This window comes from Siphateles boraxobius, unplaced genomic scaffold (assembly GCF_051911475.1).
Source record: "Siphateles boraxobius isolate OS27281-9 unplaced genomic scaffold, OSU_SipBor_1 53, whole genome shotgun sequence".
NCBI lineage: Eukaryota > Metazoa > Chordata > Actinopteri > Cypriniformes > Leuciscidae > Siphateles > Siphateles boraxobius.
Window position 1 is genome coordinate 8,767,800 of NW_027509175.1, and position 18,926 is coordinate 8,786,725.

General features: G+C 42.2%; 1 protein-coding gene across 4 annotated transcripts in view; it reads left to right on the top strand.

Moving 5' to 3' along the window:
- Positions 1–18,926, top strand: part of LOC143714228 (caskin-1) — a 60,226-nt gene that overhangs the window by 26,383 nt on the left and 14,917 nt on the right. For all 4 annotated transcript variants that reach the window (XM_077205308.1, XM_077205306.1, XM_077205307.1 and 1 more), the window contains exons 6-10: positions 1,555–1,676; positions 3,743–3,851; positions 5,576–5,684; positions 5,943–6,037; positions 6,998–7,112. In XM_077205308.1, the coding sequence (XP_077061423.1) occupies positions 1,555–1,676; positions 3,743–3,851; positions 5,576–5,684; positions 5,943–6,037; positions 6,998–7,112 (550 nt within the window). The remainder of the gene's footprint in view (positions 1–1,554; positions 1,677–3,742; positions 3,852–5,575; positions 5,685–5,942; positions 6,038–6,997; positions 7,113–18,926) is intronic.

Here is an 18,926-nt window from a genome sequence, read left to right on the forward strand (position 1 = left end):
TCATGAGTTATCTTCGTGCGCCTACAAAGTCACTGCCTGATAAGGCAGCGAGGCAACAGGTCTGCTGCCTAAATTATCCAACGCAACCCACATTTGGGAAGTGGAGCAACAATTCACTCAGGAGATTCCACTGAAAAGAATGATTCGTTCACAAATGAATCACTGCTTTGCTCATAAACACTCCAAGAAAAGCTTGGGTAGATCCATTGAAAAATGACTTATCTGTTCCTCACATAAATCTATCAACTTCAGACGTCTTGCACTATACATGAGTCCATAAGTGAATTTCTGAGTTTGATACTTTTATGGTATTTGGCATCCCTTTGAAGTTTAAAATCCTTCTTTTGTGTTCAATGGAAGAATTAAAATCATATGGGTTTAGAACGAAATGATTTTGAGTCATTGAGGGAATTAGTCTTTACTATTCATCTTTGTTTTATTAGACATACTACATATTGTTTTGCTGACCTGTTGTTTTATTTGTCCGAATAGATCATTTCTTAGGCCATGAATCAAATTTTTTACGTTAAAGTTGCTGTAAGTGATGTTCTGTTTCGCTAACTTCCAACCACACTCAGAATCTAAATTAGATCACTCCCTCTCTCCAAAATATCTTGCTCTTAAAACATGTCAGCAAACCTGTCAGCTTACCCGAACGCTCAAAGTGACTGACAGGCGGTGAGCGCCTCAAAGTTCTCTGATTGGCTAAGCAATAGCGATCAAATTCGTTTTTGCTGTTCACAGAGCTTAAAGCCGTCACAGAGACAGGTGTCATGTCTGAGGATACCTATTTCAGTCATATACTGCATGCTATTCTATAAAAAAAGTGTACGTACATAAAAAAAAACTTGTTGTATAGTTGTACATATTAATACAAATGAATAAAAAACTTAAACGCCTAATGCACTTTTGTAGTTGAAACGATTAATTCACTGAAGTACCATTTACTCTACCTTTCAAATGTTTGAGGTCAGTAAGATTTTTTTTAATTTTGAAATAAGTTTCTTATGTTCACCAAGACTTCATTAATTTGATATAAATACAGTACATACAGTAATATTGTATTACTAGTTGTAAATTGTTTTACTACTATTTACAACAGTACTATTGTAAATACAGTAAAACATTACTTGTTATAATCAATGTTAAAAACAGTTGTGCCACGTAATATATTTGTGGAAACCATGATAAAAAATAATCTGGATTCTTTGATGAATAGAAAGTTCAAAAGAACAGCATTTATTTGAAATAGAAATATTTTGTAACATTATAAATGTCTTTACTGTCACTCATTTTAATCCGTTTAATGTGTTCTTGCTGAATAAAAGTATTAATTTCTTTCTTTCTTTTAAAAAACCCCCAACTAACCCCAAACCGGTAGTGCAAATACCATGTGCCATCATCCAGTAACCATGGTATATATCAAAGTATCTTTCAATTACATAACAATTTTACTACGGTATTACCACAGTCTGCTTTTTTGTTCTGGGATAAGGCCTACACACCTGTTTAAGCTGTGTGTGAATGCATGCATGTTTTCTATGTGTTCTACAGGTGGTGCAATTGCTCCTTAGCAGTAACATGTGTGCTGCTATGTTAGAACCGAAGCCCTCCGATCCCAATGGCATCAGCCCGCTACATTTGGCTGCCAAGAATGGACATATCGAAATCATCAAGTAGGTGCTCACTGGACTTCTTGGCTTTGCAACTATGATGACTTGGTTCTTACCACTTTATTTCAGCATGGATGCTGAAGTAAAAACAGCTGTAAAGTTGTCATTTAGGTTGTAGTCAACCTATCTTTACTGAACTGTATGGGCTTTTTTAGCTGCCACATCATTCAAGTGAGGACATTATAAAAATGCTCATATGTTGCACATGTCCTATAGTCAGATCAAGGCTTTGGGATGATTATATTACAACTTTCTCAGACTGTCCACTGATTAGACTTGTTGATGAGAACACAATTATCATCAATATTTTTGAATATCATTAATATATTTGGTTACATTTTTTATTTTAAGAATATATCTTAGAATATATGCAAAGTCTGCAAAAACTCTGGCAAATGAAGAGGTTATGTGAGGATGTTTATGAGAAATTGTTTTATATTGCTTTCATTTAGCAGTAATAAATTCTTTAAAAGGGGACAGACATTGATGGCACAAAATCCTGACACAGCATTTAGCTCAGTGACACAAAACTGTCTCTGTTGCATGACTGATGTGGCAAGACAGGTCAGGAGCAAAGGGATCGGGGATGATGGGAGAAATGAAAGGCACTGTGGGGTGTCCGATCAGTCCCTGGAGGCTTCATTCATTAGATTCGCACACACACACACACACACACATTCAAACCGAGTGTCCTCGTTTTTCCTTTTGATGGACAGTGCCGTCACTGCCTAGTGACGCATGTCGTTAATTAGTGATTTCATCATTCATTACACATTTTAGGCTGCGTGTGGATCAGTATGAATTTGTGTTTGGTTTGACAGATATGAAAGACACATTTTAAATGCCCATCCTGGACATCAGTTCCTACACCACGGCTTCTCAACAAAAATGGAAAAATGAACTGCATTTATATATAGTGCTTTCAACAGCCCCATGGCCACCAAAGCACTTAACATATTGCCTCACATTCACACACCGACGGCATCAGCCAGCAAGGCGCAATCCAGCTCGTCGGGAGCAGTTGGGGTTTGGTGTCTTGCTCATGGACACCTCGACACTTGGTCAGGTGGAACCGGGGATGGAACCACCAACCTTCCAGTTTATAGACAACCTACATGAACCGCTGAGCCACTGCCGCCCTATAAAAGGCCAAATCTGACCAGTAAATCTCTATTGTACAGCCCTCCAATTGATTGAATCACTGCACAAATCTGAAGCAAGCAAGCCCTTGTCCTGGCCACAGTTCATCTACCTCACTTTTATACAGGAATTATTATATTTTAAACATGTCCTATTATGCTTTTTTACATTTTTTTAATTCCTTTAGTGTGTAATGTTCCGGTTTTAACATGAAAAATGTCTGCAAAGTTACACAGCTTAAAGTCACTCCAAAGGTACTTATTGTCTATATCAATGTGCACTGTTTCTGAACTCCCTGAAATGTCTCTATTGTAGTTTTCCGGGAACGAACACATCACAATATTCCTCATTTAAATAATTCCCTCCTAAGGCATACAGACAAAAAGGATAAGGCCTGGGTCAGCTGTGTTAGTAGTGTGTAGTGCGCGCAGTTGGTAAGGGGCATGACATTTCCAAAACATGCTTGTAGCGGTTGACCAATCTCAACACACTGATCCAGCCGACCAATCAGAGCACATTGCGCTTTTGGAAGGAGAGGCTTCATAGAGACGGGAACTGAACAGAGAATTGCAGACAGACTGGGAAGGGAGGTGCTGCAACGATGTAAAATATATGAAAAAAATAAGTTTTTTAAACATTCAAGCATGAAAACCTATTCTAGTAGAACAATATGAATAGCTCTCCTTTAATACTTACATTTACTTATTAATACTTACATTTGATGAGTTTGGACCCCTTCAATTTTTTATTTTAATAATCTTTCCCTGGGAATAAGAGTGCAAAAAATCTATTTTAGACTATGACTTTCTTTTTTATGTTCATATTGATAAACTTTGTACGAGTTAGAATGATGTTGTGAAAGAGAGCCTTTTTATGTGTTTAACTAAAAACATGCTTTTATAAAGTGTTTTGTGTGTGTATGTGTTCAGGTTACTGATCCAGGCTGGTATAGATATAAACCGACAGACTAAATCAGGCACAGCGTTGCATGAAGCTGCTCTCTGTGGGAAAATCGAGGCTGTACGACTGCTGCTGGATGTGAGTATTTCATTATTATATGCATTATATTATATGTGGTGTCCTCCACAATAACTTTTGCCACCAATGACAAGCATTAATTTTTTTTTTAATATGCTTGTATATAAAATATATACGCAAAAATACTTAATATATAAAGACACTTCAAATTCAAAAATATATCAGGAGAGCTTGTCAGCTGAAACTCAGACTTCTGTATACAACACTTACACGTGCACACTCACTTCACAGGCAGGGACTCTATGCACTTACGCCGCTCCATTTCACCCGTCTCTGGACTCACTGCAAAGTGCACACACCTGTTAGTTCTCATTAACCAGAGGCATTTCCCTTACCATTCAGTTCCCCCAGAGAATGTCTAATAAGGGGAGAACTTCCACTCTCAGGAAACTTCCGGCTTCTGAACTGGTTGCAGTTCCACTCTGGTTCCATATGAGGGCGCTCACAGGACGAGTGCAGAATGAATGGAGGTCAATGGAGCTATACCCCTCAAAATGCACTTTTCTCAGGATTTCATTTTTTGTCTAGTAATTTGAATGTTGTATTCGAAAGGAGATGCAAAGAAATTGCTGGGTGTTAGATTTTTTAGAGTCACTTATTTGCTTTAAAAAGTCTTTTAAAATGTCAATGACGTCTTATACATCGTAAGACCAGAGATACTGCTTTACGGCAATCCTTCAGTCACTTTGGTGCTTTCACGCTCTGCACTTTCTTTTCTCTCGAGGCAACGACAACACAGCTGACACAGGTAAATACACGTGCTAGAAGAGTTTTTGTTTTGTTGTTTTAAAAGACCACACCCCGAAAATACACACACACATTCTGGTCCCACTTCGGATGCCACGATGCCATCAAGTGGTATCTCTGGTCGTAATCAGTCCTTCACTGACCAATCAGTGTTCATTAGCAGAATGCTAGCGTGTTATGGGCAACAACAACTCAACCTGTAAGAAATCGAAAGGACATAAGTACTTGTTCATTCAACTTTCGACCTATAACCCATGTTGAACTTGCAAAACCTACAATCAAATCTGAGATTTCTCAACGGTAATCGGGTGAAAGAGACAAATTTATCCGTCCAGCTCCATAGACTCCCATTCATTTTGCACTCATGGGTGATCGCCCCCAGTGGAACTCTGGTGGAACTACAACCAAAATTCGGTACAATAGGACTTAATAGGGAGTGGCCAGGCTCTCCGTTGACGGGCTCTGGTTCCCTGCACATGCTCTCCTCCTGGAACCGCTTCCAAAACACTCCCACTCTTCCACAGATTGTTTGATCACTTATTTTATCAAAAATACAATAAAAAAAAGTAATATTCTAATATTACTACAATTTAAAATTAACTCTTTTATTTATAATATTTGTATTTATTTATTCCGGTGATGGTAAAGCTAATTAAATCATTCATATATGCTGATTTGTTGCACTTTTTAAAAAAAATATTATAATCAATGCTGAAAACAGCTGCTTAATATTTTTGTGGGATTCGCCCAGGATTTTTTTTATGAATAAAAAGTTTAAACAGAAATCTTTTGTAATATTCTAAATGTTTTCCACTGCCCCCTTTAATCAATCCAATGCGTCCTTGCTGAATAAAATATTGTGTTTGGGAGTTTGCTGGTATGTTAATGATCGTCATGTACGTGAATGTGTGCATGTCTGTATTGTCAGAATAATCACTCTGTACCATGTGAATGTGTATTCTGGCTTTTCTCTTCAGAGTGGTATCAGTGCTGGGGTGAGGAACACATTCTGTCAGACAGCGCTGGATATTGTTAACCAGTTCACCACTACCCAAGCCAGCAAGGAGATCAAACAGATGCTGAGAGGTACACTGGGAGAAAACATAAAACCACACAGAAAGGTAGAGTCAAAGGCTTTCTGAAATCACTGGTGTGTGTGTGTGTGTGTGTGTGTGTGTGTGTGTGTGTGTGTGTGTGTGTGTGTGTGTGTGTGTGTGTGTGTGTGTGTGTGTGTGTGTTTGTGTGTGTGCGTGCGTGCGTGCGTGCGTGCGTGCGTGCGTGCGTGCGTGCGTGCGTGCGTGCGTGCGTGCGTGCGTGCGTGCGTGCGTGTGTTCTTGCAAACAGATGCATCGGCTGCTATGCAAGTGAGGGCTCTGAAGGATTACTGCAACAACTATGACCTTACAAGCCTCAACATTAAAACAGGCGACATCATCACGGTAAAGAAGCAATTATTTTACTGTAACAAAGTAGCAAGTTGTGCATTTTTTAAAAGCTTAACTAGACTTTACACAGTCATGCACATGTTTTTTTATGCAGGAGTAGTGGTTCTTTATATACAATGCTATTCAAAAGTATGGGTCAGTATGATTTATTTTGAAAGAAATTAATACTTTTATCCAGCACGGATGCATTGAATTGATCAAAAGTGACAGTGAAGACATTTATAAAGTAACAAAAGATCTTTATTTCAAATAAACCCCGTTCTTTTGAACTTTATATTCATCAAAGAATCCTGAAAAAAAAAATGCATCCTGTTTTCCACAAAAAATATTAAGCAGCACATCTGTTTAACATTGATATTAATATGACATGTTTCTTGAGCAGTAAATCAGCATATAAGAATGATTTCTGAAGGATCATGTGACACTGAAGAAAATTATGCTGAAAATTCAGCTTTGCATCACAGGAAAAAATTACATTCTAAAATTATATTATAATTGTCACGAACACTCAGTTATTTTTGATTCTTTTTCATGGACTTCAGAAGATAAACTAAAAGTCCATGAAAAATAATCAAAAATCAAAGATAACCGAGTGTTCGTGACAACAATATAAAATAGTTGCAACAATCGTATTACTATTTTTTTTTTTAAATAAATGCAGGCTTTGTGAGCATAATATTTTAAAATAAATGTTACTAACCCCAAACTTTTGAACAGTAGTGTGTAAGACATAACTAGGTTCGACCTAATAGTCTTTATAACTTTATCCTTTTGGTAAGACTATACAATAAGGTTCTACTGTATATATTAACATAAGTTAATGCAATAAAATAATAATTGGCAAAAGAACATTTTTAAACCAAAACTATTTTAGTTTTGTTGCATGGTGCAGTGCAATGTATTGGTTGTTTTTAACTTCAGGGACATTCTGCAACATGTCTGTTTGCTCCTCAGGTCTTGGAGCAGCATTCTGATGGACGATGGAAGGGCTGTATCCATGATAACCGCACAGGAAATGACCGCGTGGGTTACTTTCCGTCCAACATGGTGGAAGTCATCAAAAGGGCAGGTGTGCCATCGCATCGTCACATGCGCCTTCTAGGATGTCATGTGACACATATGCACATTTTAATCCACTTTAAAATCAAGGTCAATCTGAAGCTCATCTACCTGGCATTTAAATGTTCATGTGTGTGTGGGTTCTGGTGAGTTTGTATTTAGTGCATGCATTTCTGCATTTATATGAGTGTTTGTGTATTTATTGTTGTGTGTGTAGATTAGGGATGAGCATTTTGTTCATTTCGTCTTCTTGAGTACTCAATTTATACATCAACTGAGTAGGGAGTACACATCACTGTTACTATAGAAACAAACCTCTAAGTGTAAGTATAGAGTCCATTAGCGCCCACCCCCTTTTTTCCATTCATTTTTCCCATAGGGATTTTAAAAAAAGTATTATAAGCCATGAACCAAGACAATCAGCTACGAGGTAAATCACAACACTACAAACTTTGATTTGAAGCAAAAAAATTGAAAATCGGGAAAAAAATACAAAGGTAAAAGACTGTGTACTTAACATCTTTATTGAGGGAAAGAACTACAATCCCATGAAGCATTGCGAACCGCATAATCGAATAAAAAATGATGGGGAAACATAAAACTACTCATTTACAATTGTTGATTATACAGTATATATAAAAACAATATATTTAAGTGTTTTGCAAAACATATATATTTAAACATTAAGTTTATTAAGAGTGTAAAGATATTGACTCGATTACGCCATTCGCAGTGCTTCATGGGAGTGGGTGGAGCTAACAAGATCTATTGCTTTTTTGACTCTCTGATTGGAGTAATTTTCTGTAGCATCATGGGTAATGTTGTTTTTTTTCACCAGGAATTCCTCTATTAAAATAGATTATTTTAAAAATAAGGTGATTGATGAATAACCTCGTAGCTCACAGTAGGTCTGTCTTTAAGGGTTTATAAGTTATCGTTCAAAATCTATTTCCCTATGGAGAAAAATAATGGAGTTTTTACTTCCGGAACCTGACTGTTGCACTCTACTGTTTGTGCTACTGACATAAATGATGCCTCAAATTATGAAGCTTGCTGAACAAAGTGATCAGATGATTGTTTCCCTAAAAGATTATAAACTTTGATGGAGCTGCTGTCTTCTGTGTATTTAAATACATCTCAAGCCCAATCCTAGTGTATGTGCAGAGGCAAACCAACACTGAGTGGGGGCCCCAGGCAAAATTTATTTATCTATGTATTTTATATATGTTTTAAATGTAATATATACGATTTTGTTAATATATCTTCATTACCTAGAGATATTATTATACAAAATTCAAATAGTAGTCAAAACACAGAACATCTAACAGAACATAAGCTGTTTATTTTGTACAACATTATGTGCTTATTTTTATGTGCTTATGTGCAATCTTCATCTTTATAACAGAAGATACAATACAATACAACAATCTTCAAGATACAGTAAATTTTCAAATGTGTAACAGATTGTCACCTTAAAAACAGTCATTGCGTGGTGGAACAAGCAATGCTATATGGAAATATATAGTGAGCATCTTAATTTAATCTTTGTTTAATTGTTAACTCAACTAATTTAATGTAAAGAGCTGGATATTAATTACTAATTAAATAATGTTAACTATAGTAAATGTATTGATTAGAGTTGCCATAGACTAAAGATTTTTCTAGTCGACTATTAATCATTCATTTAAGCAATTAGTCGACTAATCTCACGTTTGTATTAATTTCTGCTTAAGTACTTGCATGGAGGAATATAGCCTATTCTGCGCTCAAGCGTATGCATAAATTTTGCCGCAAAAGCATGCTAATGATAATAAATATGTCTTAAAAAACAACGAGGCATTTTAATAATGTGGCTCATTATGCGTTCATTGTCTTCTCAGGTGTGAATCACGCTCCCCACCCCGCATATTGCCTTTCCAAGCAAAAAGTGTCTTACAAAATTTTAATCAATGTATTGTTTTGTGTAAATGATTAGGCAGGATGATTTTCAGATTATTTTGAAGCAAAAACTCTAGGCGACAACATCCATTAGGCAAAAGTCTTGTGGACACATATTTAGTATGTGTTTTGTGGCCTTATTTCAGAAACTTTAAGTTTTAGTTTTTTCAATAACCATGCAATAAACAATATTCTCTCAAAAATACAAACATGTACATACATGTTGCTCACATATTATGGTAGCCCTGTTTGTGCTAAATAGAGTGTAATGACAACTTTGCCACTAATGTTTATAAGCAACTGAAAAAGCACAAATGTCAGGGCATGTCAAAACATCTCAAGGACCCCAAAAACACCAGTGTCGGCTGCAAACATATCTCCATACATCTCCACTGTAAAGTGGATGCGCCTTTAGAAAGAAATTATGCATCTTTCATACGGATTACATAATCAGATGATATTTGCTTTCGATTCAAAATTTTCTGTTTAAAAGTGGACATTTCAAGCTTTATACAGATATATTTATCATGTATGTGAGGCTACTATACGCTGTGTTTCTGTTTATTTTTGAGAAGCGCACCAGTTCACGGAGACCATGAGAGCGCACAAATTTATTTTACAAAAGCACAACTTTTTCTTGTTATTGTGAGTTAACACAAATAAAAGTAGTTGCGACTGATGCATTATTCTTTTATGTGTGGCCAGAAATGGAGTATTTTAAGTGGTTTCCACTGTTTATAGGAAAATGCAAGTAATCACTTGGATATGCGCCTAATAATAGTGTTCATTTATCTAGGTTAACATTAGAGCGAGCGGCCATGCCAGACGGATAAGTCCTTTTCACGTTTAACAAATCAAGTCATGCATTTTTTACCGCGAGTAAGCGCTGCTCCAGTTTGAAAAAGGCTGCTGAGGCGAGGCGGTAAAAGCATAACCAGCGTAACGAGAAAGGGGCCCTACCAAGGGGGATGCAGAGATGTTACTGCGTCTTTATATTAACATTACTGATTGTTTGAATGATCAGCCCTAGGGGCCCCATTAAATTTTGGGCCTGGCTTGCCTGCCCTATTGCGACGCCTCTGTGTATGTGTGTGGTTGAGTGGGTGGCTGTTCATTCGCTCCATATCAGGGTTGCCAGGTCTGCACAACAAAACTAGCCCAAATGCTAAATCAAAACTATCCAATCCCTGTCAAAACGATCCTAGTTGCGTTCCCTGGTACAAAATCATGTTTCCGAGGGGTAAAAATTGCATTCCGGGGAGGGGGGATTGGGGGGCTTCAATCCGCGGACTACAAAAACAACCCGTGGCAACAGTGTAAAACCACAGACTTGGCAACACTGTTCTATATCCAACTGTCCTGCCCTTTATCACCAGTCAAGTGATTCTAGTTAGAGGCGTCAGCTCGAAGACATGAAAGAGAGGGAGTGAGAAAGAGGGCAGATGAGAGTGGCTCATCTATCTGTCACTGTTCGGTCATCTCTGCGTCCACCTGTACCATCGTTTCCATGCCCTCCTTTATTTCCTTTCACATCAGTGGATTCACACTTCTGCACATTCACACACATGCAAACAGCCTTTCTCACATTTATATATGCAGATCAGTGGTGACTGCTGCTTCTCAAGAGTGAAGAAACAACATCACTTATCAATGTCAGAATGTGTACTTTATGTGTAATTTACTTTGTTCTGGTGTTTGTAATTTGCAATTTGAAAAAAATATTCAAGAGAAGCTGAGCTTCTAGTCAAGATAAAAATGACAGTGATTAAAACTAGGGCTGTGTGATTAATTAAAAGTAAAATTTAATTGCGATGTGGCATAGCGTGCTTAACAAATCCCAAAATTTGTGATTTAATTATGTAAATATATGGGCTGCGTGTTTCAGAGTGAAGTTCGACACTGTGTTACACGGAAGGAGTTCATGAACCGGAGTTTTTTGTGTCTTGGAGCAGCTCAGTTCACAGTAAAAGCTGCTCCACATGAACTCATCTCCACATCTGCTCTGAGTTTGGGTTGCTTAATGTGCATTTGGGAACGCAGCATATGCCAACAAACTTCTCAAACTTTAGAAGTGCTTATAAACCAGCTTATGCCAACAAAAGGTTTTCTGATAGAAATTACTTTTTTTCTTGAATACCCCTATTTTTACGGTGAGATATTCGTGTATAATAATTGTAATAATATTCTTTTTTAATTTGTTTAATAGTTATTTGTATTATTATTTTTATTTTGTAGTCATATCGATGTATAATCACACATAACTTCTCTCATAAACTTCCATTGAAGTCTGAGACACAAAATAGTGTGTTTAGAGCCTCTTGCTGGATGAACATCAATATTCGCATAACTTAAAATCAGTAATAAGTGGGACTCTATGGACCATGTGTCCATGAAATCCATTATTACTTCATACTTTTTAAAAAAAAAATTACTTTAATATTGCATTGGTGTAAAGAGTAAAGAGTAAGATGACGATATTGCTTCTTTTGTAAAAGAAATAAACTACTGCAGAAAAAGTCAGGTCCAGTAATTGCATTACTCATCACAAATGTATTAGAATACTTATTCAAAAATGTAGTCAAGTAGAGAGTAAAAGTTGCTAATTTCTACCAGAAAGACTCAGAGGAAAAGTGAACGTTTACATAATATTTATTCCATAAAGTATTAACAGATGGTAGCGAGCTACAATGATTCATATATAGTTATTATTATAAAAAAGTTCTTTGGCTTAGGCCCCGTCCATAATCCATATCCTGGGGGAAGCAGATTCCGGCCCATCCCAGACGCATGGACAGGGACCAACCTGGCAGAGGTGGGGAGGATGGAGAGGAACGTCAGCCTCACCAACTGTAATAAAAGAGGTTGTTCAGCACTCATATTCAAGTATCAAGTAGTGATTGGCCAGACCTCATAGTTATGAGTAATGACGTGGCATTAGAGTGTTTCTGGTAGAACCTACGCTAAAGCTCTCATATATTTGATACTCAAAGTACAAAGTAGCCAAAAAGATACACTACCGGTCAAAAGTTTGGGGTCAATACGAATTTTTTTTTTTTTTTAAAGAAATAAATACTTTTCTTCAGAAAGGACGCATTAAATTGATCAAAAGTGACAGTAAAGAGATTTATAATACTGCAAAATATTTATTTTTTAATTAAATGATTTTCTCTTGAACTTTCAAAGAATCCTGAAAAAAATTAATCACGGTATGCACAAAAATATGAAGCAGCACAACTGTTTCCAACTGTGATAATAATCATAAATGTTTCTTGAGCATCAAATCATCATATTAGAATGATTTTTGAAGGATCATGTGACACTGAAGCCTGGAGTAATGATGCTGAAAATTCAGCTTTGATCACAGGAATAAATTACACTTTACTATATTCACATAGAAAACAGCTGTTTTACATTGAAATAATATTTCACAATATTACTGGGTTTGTTTTGTATTTTTAATCAAATAAATGCAGCCTTGGTGAGCAGAAGAGACTTCTTTAAAAAAAACATAAAAAATCTTACCGACCCCAAACTTTTGAACAGCAGTGTACTTACAGTTTTTTTCAGTCGCTAACAAGCGTTTGTCCAACCAGTTGTCACATTTTCAAAACTCTAAACACAATTAGCACAGAATCGGTCTTTTGTGGCCATACCATTCACACATTTCATGTCTTTTTCACACAATATGCAGTCAGTGAACACATTTCCACAATGCTTACATTTTCTTAACACACAAGCTATACCTCCCAACAAAATTATGGATTGTTTTTGTAGTATTTACAAATGTTAACACACACCATCCCACAATAGCAAAAACAATATTCCAAACCTTAGATACAGTATAAAAACACCTGCTTCTGCAATTATATCAGTTCAAAAACAATATATCTCAGCTGATTATAAACAAACAATTGAATAATTGACACACCGTAGCTGATTTATGTTGTGTAAATTGGGCCAACCATAGCTGATTCCAGTCTGGCTTAGACTCAGTAGCAGGGGTTATTTTTTCTATTACATTGACACTTATACAGTAAACGGAGGACTTTGAGGAGTTGTGTTTTTGGACACAGAAACAGAAAAAGACAAACACTGTAATGTCTGTACGAGAAAGAGTAAGAGCAAGGGGCCCAGGGAGAAGAGCAGGAGCAGTGAGAGATGCAGTGAGAGGTGCAGTGAGAGGTGCAGGTGCAGTGAGAGATGCAGTGAGAGGTGCAGGTGCAGTGAGAGATGCAGTGAGAGATGCAGTGAGAGGTGCAGATGCAGTGAGAGATGCAGTGAGAGATCCAGTGAGAGATGCAGTGAGAGGTGCAGGTGCAGTGAGAGGTGCAGTGAGAGATGCAGTGAGAGGTGCAGGTGCAGTGAGAGGTGCAGTGAGAGATGCAGTGAGAGATGCAGATGCAGTGAGAGATGCAGTGAGAGGTGCAGGTGCAGTGAGAGGTGCAGTGAGAGGTGCAGTGAGATGTGCAGTGAGATGTGCAGTGAGAGGAGCAGGGCCAGGGAGAAGAGCAGGCCCAAGGAGAGGGCAAGGTAGAGGTGTAAGAATGAGTGGTGGTGGCATTCCAAGGGCTGCAAGAACAGTAATCAGTGATGAAATTGCCACTATCATTGACCATGTAATCAACCACGGTCTTTCACTAAGAGAGGCTGGTAAACAGTAAAGGAAAAAAAAATGATTTGCTTTTTACTGGAATGCTTTTGAATGTGAAAATTACAGTACATGTGGACATACAGTTCCCAACCAAGACATTTAGTGTAAAAACGGTGGATTGCATGTTTTGTATGCAAATACCTGTAAAACTGAAACACAAAAGTCTATGAAGTTTTTGTAATGTCAACAATAGCCAGTATTTTGAAACCTGGTGTACTTTGATTGACTGCATGTACCTTGTGAAGTGAAAACAAGTGTTTTTCTTTGACAGAATAATTTCATTCTGAGTCAGTTCCCTTTCGAGAGGTCTCTCCTATTGCGTAAGTAGCTTACGCTATGGGAAAACTCCTTTTCTCGAGAATATTGAAGTCTTTATGTAAAACGCATTGCAGCTGCACAGCTGACAGCAATGAACGAAGGCAGCTCGGTCATTGGCTGTGCTGCGGCAACTTGCTCGAACCAATGACGGGGCGACTCTGAATGCGCGACCAATGAGCGCGCTTCGCGCCCGCGCGCGTCAGAGCCCGCCAAGATGGGCGTGGCCAAGAGCTATATATTGGGCGCCCCGTCATGAGAGTTCTTTAGATTTAATCTCCTTCAGCGAACACCTTCTTCGCTGGATCCTCCGGATTATTGAAGCTTCGCCGTCGAAAAGCATACCAGCGGGATTTGCTACGAGGACGTCGGCACCTTCAGCCGCCTTCTAACGCGATCCTACTGAGCCATCCGGCGTACTGCTCACGCAAGTATTTACATCTGTTCGCTCTGCGACACTTGTAAAAGAGCAAATTTTCCAAGGCGTTGTTTCAAATGCCTTCCTGCGCGTCGTGCAGAGACCTTCTCCCGGACGGGGATCGTCACATCATCTGCGCTCGCTGCCTGGGCCGGGACCACGCAGAAGCTGCTTTGACCAAGGGCGGATGCCCCGAATGTGACGACCTGGGTCTCTCCGCACTGCGGGCTCGCCTCGCCGCTTTCGCCGTGAGCGAGCCCATCGCCGCCATCCCTCTGTTCGAGCCGCGCACTAAGAAAAAGCGCCGCTCACAGAGGCTTCCTGAACCTGAGCTCAGTGACGTCACGCCGAGCCAGTCTCCGCGTGCTTCACCGCCGCTCTTGCCTTCCCCACCGCCGGTTCAGTTCACCCAGCCGGACCCACACCCCTCTAGCAGAGCGGTGGGCCTTGTGACTTTCGGCGCGTCCGAGGACGACGGGGGAATGGATGACAGCTTGTCAATCGACGCTGCATCGGACGACTGGCCGGGCTCCACTCTCGACCCCGCCCCGTCGACGCTAGCTAGCGCGAGCGGGGGCTCCACCATGGATAGCGAGATTATCCGCGTTCTCTCTAAGGCCGTGGAAGACCTCGGGCTCGATTGGTCTTCTCCCGAAGAACCAACCCGGAGCCGACTGGATGAGTGGTTTCTGCAGGGGCGCCAGCAGGCCCCTCGGCAAAGGCCTTCTCCCTTCTTCCCGGAAGTTCACGACGAACTCACCAAGTCGTGGAAAGCCCCCCACTCTGCGCGCCTAAAGCCTTCTTTTTCTTCCTCGCTCTCCTCTGTGGACGGCGCGAAGGAAAGAGGCTACGAGGGAACACCGCCCCTCGAGGAGGCCGTGGCCAATCATCTCTGCCCGCCCTCCACCACCGGATGGAAAGCCAAAGCTTCCCACCCCTCGAAGCCCTGCCGCACTACTTCAGCTCTCGCCGGTCGCGCCTACGCCGCCGCCGGCCAAGCTGCATCAGCGCTTCACTCTATGGCGGTACTTCAAGTGTTCCAAGCCAAGCTTCTCCGCTCTATGGACGAGTCTGGCCCCGAACCCGAAGCCTTTAAGGACCTACGCAGCGCGACTGACATAGCCCTGCGAGCCACGAAGGCCACCGCCCAGTCTATCGGCCGTGCCATGGCTAATTTGACTGTTCTCGAGCGCCATCTGTGGTTGACTCTGACTGAGATGAAGGACGCGGATAAGGCGCCATTTCTCGACGCGCCTATCTCCACCAGCGGGCTGTTTGGACCGGCGGTTAAGGGTTTCGCCGAACGCTTCACTGAGGCCCAGAATGCTTCACAAGCTATGCGGCATTTCCTGCCCAAGCGCTCCAGCTCATCGCAGAGCAGACAGAGGCCGCCGCAGCCGCAGCGGGCTAGAACAGCCCCCACCGCCTCTCAGCCCGCGCCTCAGGCTGACGCTCGACGCCGCTCGCGCTCTCACAACCGCAAGCCGCCTTCTGAGCGACGGGGTCCTCGGCCCAAGATTGTGCTGAACCCCGAGCCTCGAAAGCCGTCCTAGCCACAAGAATGAAAAGAGAGAGTGCGTGTCTCGCAAAAGCCGGACCACTCTCTCTGCAAAAGCTCAAGCATTACCCAGTCCCCTTACAGGCGGCTGGATATGTTCATACAGCAGTCAATGGGCCAGTCACAGAGCTCGCTCACCTGCAAACAAACGCCGTTTTTACGGCGACGCACAGAAAACACAAAAAGAGTCTTTTTCTGCCTGTGTCACTAAGGGTTCACATGTCCACAAGGTGTGCATTCCCAGATACTGTCAAAACAGTGCCAAATTCATTCCCAGCTCAAGCTGCGCACCCCATGAATGTAGATCACGTGCCTACGGTCATGTACGCACCACTACACACAAGCACTGTTCACACAGTTATAAATTCATCCCCAGTAAAAGCGGGAAACATTATAAAAGTGACGCGTGTGCCTACCACTGTTTATGCACCCCCACTTATAAACACTGTCCTTACAGTGTCAAACCCAACCCCAGCCCAGGCTGCGAGTTTTACAGACACAGCGCGCGCTGCTGTAATCACACACGCGCCCATTCACTCAGCTGCTCAGCGCGCGCCCGCGCCTCTGAGAGCTATGAGCTCAGGCGATTCGCTGGCCGGGTCCCTGCGTCACAGCGGCCCGCCCCTAGCCTGTATTCAGCCCATATCTGTACACGCAGCGGCATGGGAAAATATTCCAGATATGCCGAAATGGGTATTGAATATAGTAAAGCACGGATACTCGCTCCAGTTCGCTCGCAGACCACCACGTTTTACGACTGTGGTCGAGACGAAAGTGAGAAAAGAGTGCTCACATGTTCTACGCACCGAGGTGCGCAAACTAATAGAAAAGGGTGCTGTGGAAACTGTTCCCCCCTCTCTGAGCGAGGCAGGTTTTTACAGCCGCTATTTTCTCGTCCCGAAAAAGGATGGCGGTCTCCGCCCCATCCTAGATCTCAGACACCTGAACAAAGCACTAATGATTCGCTCGTTCAGAATGTTAACAACCAAGCATATCCTCGCGCAAGTACGCCCAGGAGATTGGTTTCTCTCAGTGGATCTGAAAGATGCTTACTTTCACATTCCAATAGCGCCTCATCACAGGCCGTTTCTGAGATTCGCTTTCGAGGGACAGTCGTACCAGTACACAGTACTTCCGTTCGGCCTGTCCCTGGCTCCCCGTACATTCACGAAATGTATGGATGCAGCACTTTCCCCCCTAAGGCGAAGGGGAGTGCGAATACTGAATTATCTCGACGATTGGCTGATTCTAGCACAATCAGAGAGTCAGTTAATAACACACAGATCTTGGATTATCAGCCATTTAGAATGCCTGGGTCTAAGAATCAATTTTGCAAAAAGCATACTATCTCCCAGCCAGAGGATTTCTTTCCTGGGAATAGTTCTAGACTCGATGCAAATGACAGCGCGTCTCTCATCAGAGCGCGCGCTCACCATCCGGCGCCTTGCAACATCATTCAGGGCGGGCGCGCTCGCCCCCGTCAAGCGGTTTCAGAGGATGCTCGGTCTCATGGCCTCAGCATCGGCCGTACTCCAGCTAGGATTGTTGCATATGCGCCCTCTCCAACGCTGGCTCAAGAGCCGCGTCCCTACTCACGCGTGGCGTTCGGGCCACCTTTTAATCAGAGCGAACCACGGCTGTATAAAAGCCCTGACGCACTGGAAAGCCGCCGACTGGTACCAGTCAGGCGTGAGTCTGGGTGTGAACACAAGGAGAAAGATGATAACGACAGATGCCTCCAAAATAGGTTGGGGGGCCCTTTACGAGGGCAGGCCTGTCTCCGGCTTTTGGTCAAACCCGGAGAAGCGCCTACACATAAACTGTCTGGAAATGAAAGCGGTCGCTTTGGCTCTCAGAGCCCTGCTCCCACAGCTGAGAAACGAACACGTCTTGGTCCGAACGGACAACATGACGGTAGTATCGTACATAAATCGCCAGGGTGGACTCAGGTCGAGCTCCATGCATTCAATGGCCAGGAGACTCATTTTATGGTCCCAGCACAACTTGCACTCGCTGAGAGCAGCGCATGTGCCAGGTGCCCTGAACCAGGGGGCGGACATGCTATCCAGAGACAAAATTCTCCCAGGAGAATGGGCTCTCAACCCGCTGACGATTCACTGGTTATGGAAAACCTTTGGCAAAGCGGAGATCGACCTCTTCGCCTCCAAGGAGAACGCGCACTGCCCTCTTTTCTTCACGAAAAGCATGGATGCGCTCGCCCAGAGCTGGCCGAGCCGTCCCTTATATGCCTTTCCCCCGATCGCGATGCTACCGCAGGTCATCAGTCGGGTCAGAGAGGAGAAAGACGCAGTGCTGCTGATAGCCCCACTCTGGAAGAACCAAACATGGTTTCCAGATCTGATGCAAATGCAATCTGCACCACGGCCGATTCCACTGAGGCCAGACCTCCTCAGTCAGGCCAACGGGATGATATTTCATCCCCGCCCCGATCTGTGGGCCCTTCATGCATGGCCCCTCAACGGGTTCCCAGGAACCTCACGAGCGGAGCACTAAAAACCATCGCTGAGGCGCGGGCGCCCTCCACGAGACGCTTATATGCCCAGAAATGGAAAGTGTTCAGTGTCTGGTGTAATGCCAAGGGCCTGAACCCTGAAACATGCGAGATTACGAACGTACTCGCTTTTCTACAAGGGCTTCTGGAGGCGGGCCGCGCCCCCTCCACGCTCAAAGTATATGTGGCGGCCATCACAGCATCACACGACCCTGTAATGGAACGTCCATTGGGAAGAAACGACCTAATTATTCGTTTCCTAAGGGGCGCTAGGAGGATGAACCCTTCACGCCCCCCCTCAGTGCCGATCTGGGACCTAGCTACTGTCCTAGACGCTCTTAAAGGGCCTCCGTTCGAACCACTCCGAACCGTGCACCTTAAACAGCTCTCGCTCAAGACTGCGCTCTTGCTGGCACTCGCCTCGGTCAAGAG